This window comes from Lampetra fluviatilis, chromosome 69 (genome assembly GCF_964198595.1).
Source record: "Lampetra fluviatilis chromosome 69, kcLamFluv1.1, whole genome shotgun sequence".
NCBI lineage: Eukaryota > Metazoa > Chordata > Hyperoartia > Petromyzontiformes > Petromyzontidae > Lampetra > Lampetra fluviatilis.
In genome coordinates this window covers 3,426,101-3,437,456 of record NC_136343.1, presented here as the reverse complement: position 1 = coordinate 3,437,456, position 11,356 = coordinate 3,426,101, and the positions used below count along the sequence as shown (strand labels likewise).

The 11,356-nt window shown below is 46.5% G+C and overlaps 1 protein-coding gene across 1 annotated transcript; it reads left to right on the top strand.

Moving 5' to 3' along the window:
• Window positions 1–311: 311 nt before the first annotated feature.
• LOC144952709 (uncharacterized) lies at window positions 312–7,783 on the top strand. The gene has a single exon (XM_078883192.1). The coding sequence runs from the start codon at window positions 519–521 to the stop codon at window positions 2,181–2,183; it is 1,665 nt and encodes a 554-aa protein (XP_078739318.1). The 5' UTR covers window positions 312–518; the 3' UTR covers window positions 2,184–7,783.
• Window positions 7,784–11,356: the final 3,573 nt, after the last annotated feature.

Sequence of the window (11,356 nt, the reverse complement as noted above, 5' to 3'; positions counted from 1 at the left end):
TCGGTTGAAGTTGTGTCTGTGTTTATATATCTGGATGGCTTCAGGTTTGCAGAGTACCTCCGTCTTGGAAAAATCCATTTCGTGTGAGCTCACAGCGTTAAAACAATTATTATCAACGGCAGAGGTATTGGTCCTACCGTGTTTCAGATCTGCCTTGTGTTCACGAACGCGGTCCGAGACGTGTCGTTTCATTTCTGAAACGAATGACCGCGAAACGAAACGACATGTCTCGGACCGCGTTCGTGAACACAAGGCAGATCTGAAACACGGTATGACCAATACCTCTGCCGTTGCTGATCATTGTAGCAAGTGCCTTTAAACAGCCTGTGTGTTGAATTGGGGGTGATTTTTTTTTTATCGTTAATTTGTTTGAGTGTTCTTTTCTACGTAATATGTGAATATCACGTGTGACTGTATATATATACACATTTCTGTGCTGACTTACATTGTGTGGATTTTACTGTTTTCTGTCTGCAGCTGCCAGTTCCTCTGCCACTTTGCTGTACAGAATTGGTCAGATGGAGGGAAGACAATCAGCGGGAGAGAAACCCTTCAAGTGCACTGTGTGTGGGAAGGCATTTGTACATTCATCAATTCTTCAGGTCCACCAGAGAACACACACGGGAGAGAAACCCTTCAAATGCACTGTGTGTGAGAAGGCATTTGCAATGTCATCACATCTTAAAACACACCAGAGAATACACACAGGAGAAACACCCTTCAAGTGCACTGTGTGTGGGAAGGCCTTTGCGCAGTCATCACATCTTAAAAGACATCAGAGAATACACACAGGAGAAACACCCTTCAAGTGCACTGTGTGTGAGAAGGCATTTGCACATTCATCACATCTTAAAACACACCAGAGAATACACACAGGAGAAACACCCTTCAAGTGCACTGTGTGTGGGAAGGCGTTTGCACATTCATCACATCTTAAAACACACCAGAGAATACACACAGGAGAAACACCCTTCAAGTGCACTGTGTGTGGGAATGCGTTTGCACATTCATCACATCTTAAAACACACCAGAGAATACACACAGGAGAAACACCCTTCAAGTGCACGGTGTGTGGGAAGGCATTTGCACATTCATCACATCTTAAAAGACACCAGAGAATACACACAGGAGAAACACCCTTCAAGTGCACTGTGTGTGGGAAGGCGTTTGCACAGTCATCACATCTTAAAACACACGAGAGGATACACACAGGAGAAACACCCTTCATGTGCACTGTGTGTGGGAAGGCGTTTGCATGGTCATCAATTCTTCAGGGCCACCAGAGAACACACACGGGAGAGAAACCCTTCAAGTGCACTGTGTGTGGGAAGGCGTTTGCAGAGTTATCACATCTTAAAACACACCAGAGAATACACACAGGAGAAACACCCTTCAAGTGCACTGTGTGTGGGAAGGCGTTTGCACAGTCATCACATCTTAAAACACACCAGAGAACACACACGGGAGAGAAACCCTTCAAGTGCACTGTGTGTGGGAAGGCGTTTGCAGAGTTATCACATCTTAAAACACACCAGAGAACACACACAGGAGAAACTCCCTTCAAGTGCACTGTGTGTGGGAAGGCATTTGCACATTCATCACATCTTAAAACACACCAGAGAATACACACAGGAGAAACACCCTTCAAGTGCACTGTTTGTGGGAAGGCATTTGCACAGTCATCATATCTTAAAAAACACCAGCGAACACACACAGAAGATAAACACTTAAAGTACACTGTGAATGGGAAGGGTTTTCGACAGTTGGGGGATCCAAATAAGCATCAAACCATTAATCAGGAAATTAATTTGAAATCAGCTTGTGAAAGTCCAAGTGCTGCAATTAGTCCATCTCTCATGAAACAAGAACCAGAAAAATATTTGAGATATGAAACGTGGCCAGGAGTGAAGGCAGTATGTCAAGAGGTGAAAATGAAATATGAATCCGTGAAGGTGAAGAGCGAAGAAGTGATGGTAAAGAGTGAAGTGATAGTGAAATGTGAGGATGAAGATTCAACTTCAAAATCCAACCTTCACGTCGATGGAGGCAGCGTGAAGCTGGAGGAGACTGTGGACGCTGAGGCAGAGCGAGGCAACTCCCAGAAATTTGTGGATGTGGAGGTGTGGGTGGATTTTTTAAGCAAAACTGATTCAAATCGAGACCAAGTAGATGCATATCATTGAGCTTAGGATAATTAAGTTCCATTTCATTCACAGGCCTTTCCCATAATATAGGATTTTTGGGTTAGATCGTGCAAATATATAAATATGTCGTTTAAACCCTCCACCACCAAACATATCCAACTAGTAAGTGTTGTCATGTAAACAGAACATGTTAATTCATCACTAGTACAGCACACCGATTTGTTGGAGTTTGCCAGTCATTACAACGAGCTTCATGAGGCGACAGCCAGATTTGTACCTTTCCCATTACAAGGGTTTAACCTCCAAGTAGTCAATAGAGGCAACGTGAAGCTGGAGGAGGCAGCGGACTGAGAGAGAGTGAAATGAAACCCAGCAGTTTGTGGAGGTAGACTTGTTGGAGGATGCAGAGTAGGAGCGGCCAGCATGTGTGGACTTTGAGATTGGGTAGATCTGTAAGCAGGAGCTGGAGACACAAAAGCTCCATAGCATTCAACGCGTTATAATATTTAGATGAATAATTGGCGCTTGCATAAATATTTTATTTCTTTCCCACTGTGCGTAGCCAATCTTGCTACTCAAAGGTGAAATGTTTCGGCAACTGAAAGCGGCTTGTTTCATATTTCATCTCAATCATTTGACGGCTAGCCCAAGTGGCAGCTGTCCCTTTGTGGAACAAGGTGACTCAGTACCGACCTGCACATGGACACGAGTCTGCCAGTAGGGTGGAGCGATGATTGATGTGTAACCCCAGTCTGGTCGTTTGTGGCTAATCTTTCGAAAATCGAGCAAAATTTGACCCTGGCACCATGAATGTTGAACATCCACTTAATCAAATGGTGAATATTTTTGGTCTATAGCTGCAGTAATCATGAGGGCTACCGGACAGATGTGAACCGTGCTATCACTTGGCTTCTTCATTCTAAGAATGCATGCAGGTGTAGGCATACATTCAGAGATCAGTGTACAGTTAATCCGATGTAAGGTAGTATACTTCAATGCAATTATTCAATGTTGGCGGTGTATCTCTTGATCATTTTGAATTATAATTTTAACACGTGTAGTGTTGTTCACCAACGCGGAGGCACACTCTGGACTGGGAGGCAACACTTTTATTTAACAACTTCCCTCACGGGTAACACTGAGGTGATGTGGCTAACTATGTGAGTAGCGAGTTAACTCTAGATGAAGACCCAGAGATGACGAGACGCGGGACCCACAGACTAGCCAAGCTCTCTTTCGGTACTGCTCCTTTATGCTCCTAAGCGTGGCCTTGCTCTGCCTTCGGCCATGCCCCCTCGAGACCTTTCCCGTAGGATCTCGGCCGAGCATCACGCGCCATCCCAGGTTAACTCAGGCCACCACCAGGACCACGCCCCCCTAGGGCTGGCTGACATGCCGTACCCACTCTGGTCCAGACATACAGCTGCACTCCTGTAACAGCAGCTGGCGCTAACACCTGAGTGACACCATTTACGTCACTATATCACCCCCCCCTTTCTAAAACAGCATTCCCAGCGGATTACTACACCACTAACAGAAACAATAACAGCAACAACCAACAACAACAAAATAAGCCTCCCAACATTTTCTGTAACAACAGCAAAAAACCCAATGACAACAAAGCAAGCAGCAACCATCGCCCAGACAATATGGACATCAACGGAGGAGCACCAACATTTTTTTTCCGCGAACACATGACCAACACAACCCACAGACAATGTACAACACCTATAAGCATGTCACAACCCACGAGCACATGAAGAACCAAGTCCAACTAGCAGCACAATCTGGCTTGTGGGTGATCCTGTGTGTGTGTGATCGTGTATGCGATCTCCAACGACGTAGGGATAAATAAGATGGTGGGGGAAGGGTCCTTTCAATGGGCGGACTTGAAGAAGGGCCAATGGGTGCGCCCTCTCCCGGGAAGAAGAACAAATGGGAGAAGCAGGAGTGGGTGACGGCTGCTTCACTCTCCTCAATTCACGTCTGGTTGGCACAACCGGCAACTTGGAAGGGTACCAGGTGCTGGGATCCTGTGGGCGGAAAACCCCTGAGGCACGAACTCCGCAGACACACTCCCCAGCTCGTCGGACTCAATCACCCGTCCCTTGGGTAGTGGGGATGAAGAGATCCCACCCGGCAGGGAAAATAAATAAAGCGGTTTTAAACGCGCCGGATGCACAACAACACGGCGATCAGACTGGGTCTACACAAACTCATTGACACAACATGAACGTCAAGCAGGTGGTGATAGGGCGAGGTCTGAACCTTATAAGTGCCCATCCAAGCACGCATCTCAAGTACTATTTGGACGTCTTCCAACATCCTGGGTCAAAGAAGTAATGCTTCAAGGTCGACCCATGTACTGGCTCAAGGAATTCGCTCTTCAAGGTCGAGCCAGTATGCAGCGCACCAAGGTGCAGAATGAGTTGTGGGAATCCTGGCCTGCTTGTGCACAAAATGGCGGCCGCACGCACGAGTGGCAACTCAGTGTGTTCTCCCGTGCACCTAACACAACGACTGACACCCACGTCCACTCACGCACACATAGACTCACACATGGACTCACACGCACATATGGACTTAGACATTTTAAAATGTACCAACTTAATTTTTAAATATTGTCTACACACACCACGCACACACATTGACTAACACACACATCGACTGACACATCCACTCATGCACACACATCGATGCACACACAAGCACATCAACTTAAACCGACTGACATATCGACTTATATACTCACACGGACGTACACACATCGTCGCAGACACGCATATCGACTCACGCACACATGGACTTAGAAAACATTTTAATATTTACCAACTTAATTTGGAAATATTAGTTGTCTACACACAAACATTTTCATATTTCCAAACTGATGTTTTAAATATTAGTTTTCTATCTACGGGAGTTTAGTGAAAGAAGCAAGAAAATAGTACCGAGTTAACTTTGCTGTGGTGAGGCCTAGTCCCGTGCAGAGACCCCCGGCCGAGGTGCCCAGCCGGGCGAGGTGGCACCTAGGCAGGCTGAGGGCTGAGCCGCTACCCCCCCCCTACCATCCCCCCCACCCGCGCTACAATAATACTATCTAAGCGCAATAATATTAGTATCTACCGCCTCTATAGTAGTAAGTGCACACATTGGGTGGGGGTGGGGGGAGAAGAGGACATGACACTTTGATGAATTTACATCAGCGTTGTGTATTTTTTTTGCATTTTGAACGCGAATGAGAAATCTCCACCGATGACGCGTGAGTGTTGCTAGGGGCAACCCTCGGGCAGCTTGAGTGCTCGCGGAGCGGCGCGATAAATTAATTAAAGAATAATGAATTGCGCTCAATTGTTAATTTAACTACTTTATAGTTGACAGATGGGAAAATGGAATACCACTAGCTCACCACGACTTACGGTGTGATACCGGTCTATTTTTTTAAAGCGTAAACCTCACGGTTTGTGAGCCAAATCCTTCGCAAGTGTGCATCGACGGACGGACAGACAAAAAATGACGTTTATAGGTAAGATACAAGGGAAAACAATGAAATGTTATGTAAAGGAGATATTTTCTCCACAACGCTAATTATGTTGTCTTACCTAATAAACGTGATATTTTTTGTCTGCCTGCGTACGCCTATCCTCTTAACGCTTTAACTGACGAACTGTTGGGTTTACGTTTCAACAATGAACACATTCAAGAAACTAAGCCCCTGGACGAAAACTCGCTATTTGTTTTTGCCCTTAGTCCAATGTAAAGTAATAAAATCACACTTTGTAACAATGTACGCTGATCATAATGATAACTTTGAGCATGTGCCAAAGCGCGTATCTGCGCATGCATAGAAACGCCAACTCGCTGTTGCCCCCTAGCAACGCAAACAAGCTTTCTAAGCGGTGACGGGAGGGAGGTTCTCCTTCACGTTAAAAATAGCAAAAAAAATAAAGCACAATTACAATAGTAGATACTATAGTGAGGAGACACTACTGTAGTCAGATACTACTATAGAATCAGTAGATACTATAGAGTCAGTGGTTACTACTATAGTCAGTCGATACGACTAGATTCAGAAGATACGACTGTAGAGTCTCTAGATACTTATTCTATTGTATGTAGGGTGTGTAGGTATATATGCCTGCAAAATAAATAAAATGGGTGGGAGGTCGAAAACATTTGGAAACCTTAACATCAACTTTTTATGCCCCCCCCCCTTGCTATAAGTTTTTGATTCAAGACTTCAGAAAGGCTGTTATTATTTTGTTGATGGACAAATAGACAAACGGAACGCCGGGCTTTTATAATAGCTTAGTACAAGGTGTTTTAAAAAGTTGGACCCGATTTGAAATCTCTAAATCTCTGCAACTACGAACCGCCCATGAATGAATCTCTTACCACTTGAAAGGGTGGGGCATATAGTTTCAAATGATTACTGCTAAGATGCCTCTCCCAGCACACAAACAGCCCCTAGCCTCAGTCATTCGCTAGACACACTGCCTCAACGTTGTATAGGTCGCACGGGAGCTCCCAAGACTTGGCGCTACAATCTTGGCCCCCAAGACCCCCAGACATCACACCCTGCGACTTTTTCTTCTGGGGATACATCAACGACCGTGTTTTTGTGCTACTATTGGCGATTAATCTGGATGACCTCAAAAACAGAATCACGGCAGCGGTGACTTCAGTGGGAGAAGACACTGAGAGGCGTTTGGGACGAATTCAACTATCGTCTCGATGTTGTCCATACAGCAGGTGGAGGGCACATAGAGCATTTATCAAATGGTTAGTAAAACTTGATAATTCATGAAACCCTTTGTAACTTTTTGTGTAATTGTAACATGTTGCCATCGTGAAATATACTGCTTTGAAATTGTGTCCATTTTCGAACACCCTGTATTTGTGTATGTCAGTTTAACACGTAGGTTTTCGTGACGAATATCCATAATATTTTTTTTGGGTTAGATCGCATAAATATATAAATGTGTCGTTAAAACCGGCCACCACCCGACACAGCCAACTAGTAAGGGTTGTCATGTAAACAGAACATGACAATTCGTAAATAGTACAGCACACTGGTGTGTTGGAGAGCCAAGTCACAACATTTACAATCTTGAGTCCGACGTTTCGCCAGTAATTACAACTGGCTTCATCAGGCGACAGCCAAGTCAATATGTTTCGTTCCTTATGTAGTGACATGACGTCACTACTGTGTCGGGACTGTACGAGCGTAGTGACATGACGTCACTATTGTGTTGGCTCTGTACTATAGGCGGGGTATCACGGAGGTCGCGTCAGGCCGTGACACTGCGTGAACCTGACTGAACATCGTGGGGCTCTGGGCCCCTTGGGGGGAGCTTGGTGGTAAGGGGCCCGGACCTTCCCGAAGGATCGGGAAGGAGGGCGGGGCCGGCCACGCCGCAGCAGTTATAAGCGGGGTGTGAAGAGAGAGCTGAGCTGTTCAACCCCGGGATGAAGACACCATCAGGGGTCCTCGAGTCTCCATTATTCGTGACCAGGCAGCCTGTTAACCTGCCCTAGTCACGTTTTGTAGTAATCCCCCCCAAGTGTTAGTTAAATTAGGAACGGTGGTCACCAGCTTATGTATAGTGTTCAAGTTGGTTGTTACGTGTTAATAAATAGTGTTGCCTCCAAATTGAGTGTGTGCCTCAATCGAACCCATTACACTTATATAGAGGCGTAGATATGGTGACCACGCTTCTGTGCTCTTCCGCAAAGTGGGGGGAGGGACATTGCTGAGTCAACGTGCATTATTCTTTGGTTCTTTCGGTAAAGTCACGTATAAAGATAAAATATTAAATTAAATACTAGCATACGACGTTTCGATTGCAACACAAGTAATCGTCATCAGGTATAAATTAAATAGAAACACAAATCTAGTATACTTAGAAATGTAATGTAATACAACAGAGAGTCGGATAACTTAACAGTCAACACCCTATCTGGTTGATTACGTTCTTCCTGAGAATGCTAAATTTGAGAGAGATTAAACACAGAACCAGAAACATAGACAGACATATAAGCAGACATATCACAGAGATACATGGAGAGAGAGCAAACATAGGCACAAAAAGAAACTACGCCTCTGTCGAGGCCTTAAAAAGAGAAAGCGGGGGCGGGGAGAGAGGCCTCGACACAGAGGCGTGGTTTCTTTTTGTGCCTATGTTTGCTCTCTATGTATCTCTGCGATATCTGTCTGCTTATATGTCTGTCTATGTTTCTGGTTCTGTGTTTAATCTCTCTCAAATTTAGCATTCTCAGGAAGAACGTAATCAACCAGATAGGGTGTTGGCTGTTATGTTATCCGACTCTGTTGTATTACATAAAATTTCTAAATATACTAGATTTGTGTTTCTATTTAATTTATACCTGATGATGATTACTTGTGTTGCAATCGAAACGTCGTATGCTAGTATTTAATTTAATTTATTATTTTATCTTTATACGTGACTTTACCGAAAGAACCAAAAAAATAATTCCTGCAGTCACGAAAGCTCCAAATTAAGTTTCAACGTGCATTATGCATGTGCATTATGCGAGCTCTTGATCAGATAGCTACCGCCTTAGTGCTGCGTGGAAGCAAATCATCCAATACATTATATAAATGCATGTATATAAAGGGCAGCATACTTCAGTAGGGATTACCGTTGGTACGGCTATTTTAATACACAATAGACAGGAAGGACAAGATCAAAGGGCTCGCATAATGCATATGCATAATGAACGTTGACACAGTAATCCCCCCTACCCACTTTGCGCAAGAGCGCAGAAGTGTGGTCAGCACATCTACGCCTCTATATAAAGAACAAAACAGGTGGACTTTTCCACAAATCTTAATTCATAATCAACGATTTTTGGGTTTAGATCGCGTTATTTATAAATGTGTCGTAACCCTCCACCACCCGACACGGCCAATCAGTAAAAATGTGTCACGTTGACAAAAGACAAATAGTTCACTGCTTTAGCCCACCGGTGTGTTGAAGCCACAACATTTACAATTTGAGTACGACGTTTCGCTGGTAATTGCGATTTAAAGGTTTTTATTAACTTCTCAGCGGGTACAAGGAAAACCAAAGAGAGTACTGAAAACCACTCCTTCCCGGGCGCCCCGGTTGGCCCCTTCGAGTTTCCGTCACATCCGCGGGCTCCACCCACATACAATGCAACAAAAAAGCTCGCCGCCATAACGCACACCGCCCCATTCCCCTTATTTACATTCATCACCACCATTCACCCATGCGCTGCTCCATCACATCGCCTTCCCCCGATCGAACACGTACATTCCTCGCCCACACGACTTAGCAGGCCGGCTAAGATGTGCATGGCCATCCTTCACTATCCCTTCCCTATACCCGCCGGTCCCCTCGCTACCCCACCCCGGGTAGGGGCCACTTCCACTTCACACCTGCGGCCTTGTATCCCAGCCTAACCCAGTCTACTTCCATCACCCTTTCTAGCAACCTCCTCGCCCAATAGCACACCTCCAACGGTGATATAGGGGACCCATCCAACTCTTTTCTGCGAGCTCCCCACAAGGCCTCCTTTGTCGCGCCTATTATGGCCCACGTTCGATCTCTGTCATCTCCCCGCACCTCCCTTAAGACTCCCCACATAATGTCCCGACTTATCACCTGCGACGGGTAAAACCAGGACAACAGCGGACTGCTCAGTCTCCACACCTCCTGTGCGAAGGGACACTTCACCATGACGTGCACCGCGTCCTCATCTGTGTTGCAGCCCCTCGGGCATTTGGGCGAACGTGCCATTCGGCGAGAAAACATGAAGCCCCTCGTCTCCAATCTATCCCACACCGCCAACCAGGACAGATCTCTCTGTTCTTTTGTGAGCGCCGTTGATGAAGTGTTCCTCCACACTTGACGGTACATAGTCCTCTTCGCGCCCATCACCCCCTCGCAGGCCTCCCCTTCGTTTACTTTGGCCAATACCTCCTTGGAGTTCCACGGTCCCCCTCTCTGACTCAAATTGTACTCTTTTATGTAGTCACCCACCGCCGCATTCAGCCATCCTTGTGGCCAGGCCAAGGGCATGCCCGCCGGTAATTGGGTCATCCCAAGCCCCCTCAGGAGCCACATCAGGCGATACCTTAAATAACAAGCCGCCTTCCCCCGGGGCTCTTCGGAAAAGAATAACCTCAAAGTGTTGCACACAAAAATTGAGGACAGCACACGTGCAATATTTGGGGCACCCTTCCCCCCGTTCTCGACGCGTTTACACATCACCACCCTCTTCACTCTATCCATCCCGCCTCCCCAAATGAATTGAAACAAGAGCGATTCCAGGATTCTTGCCTCCCTCCTACCTGGCGGGTACACATATGCGAGGTAGTTGAGTGTTGGTAAAACCACCACCCTCACTACCAGAATCCTCCCTTCCATCGTGAGCCGTCTCCCGGCCCACTTGCCTAACTGTCCCTTTACCTGCTTTATCCTCCCGTCCCAGTTTCGTTCCGCCGACCTCTCTCGGTAAAAGGACACTCCCAAGACCTTGACTTCCTCCGTCTTTATCCCCAACTCAGGCGGCCGGCCCTCAAATAGTCTCGGGTCCCCGAAGGCCATCAATTCGCTCTTCCTCGCGTTCACCTTCAAGCCGGAGGCCAGGCCGAAGCGGTTTGTCTCCTTCATGGCCCCCCACACTGATGCCCCGTCCCTACAGAGCACGACTACGTCATCCATATATAGCGCCACCTTCCCCTGTTCCTTATTCCCGGGGATGGTCACTCCCTTAATCTCCTCATTGTTTCTCATTGCCTGTGCAAGGGGTTCCATACACATTACAAATAGAACCGCGGACATCGGGCACCCCTGTCTCACCCCTGACTCTACTGGAATTGTCCCCGAGAGCTCCCCATTTATCAGTAGTCTGGTCTTGAGCCCTTGGTAAAGACGCCTCACCCAATCGACCAAGGGTCCCCTCACTCCTATTTTTTCCAACACTGCGAACATATACTCGTGCGAGAGGCGGTCGAAAGCCTTCTCAAGATCCAGGCTAAGAAGCCCTAGGGGGCATCCCCTCTCTCCTTCTACCTCTATTGCCTCCCTTAATAAAATCAGGGAGTCCGAAATCCTTCTTCCTGGCACCGCACACGTCTGGTCGGGTTCGACTACTCCCTCCACCACCTTCCCCAGGCGCGTCGCAGCTATTTTTGCCATAATCTTGTAGTCCGAGTTCAGGAGGAT

Bases quoted from the DNA above. Each gene is read 5' to 3' on its own strand.
- LOC144952709 (XM_078883192.1), top strand. From the start codon at position 519: ATGGAGGGAAGACAATCAGCGGGAGAGAAACCCTTCAAGTGCACTGTG.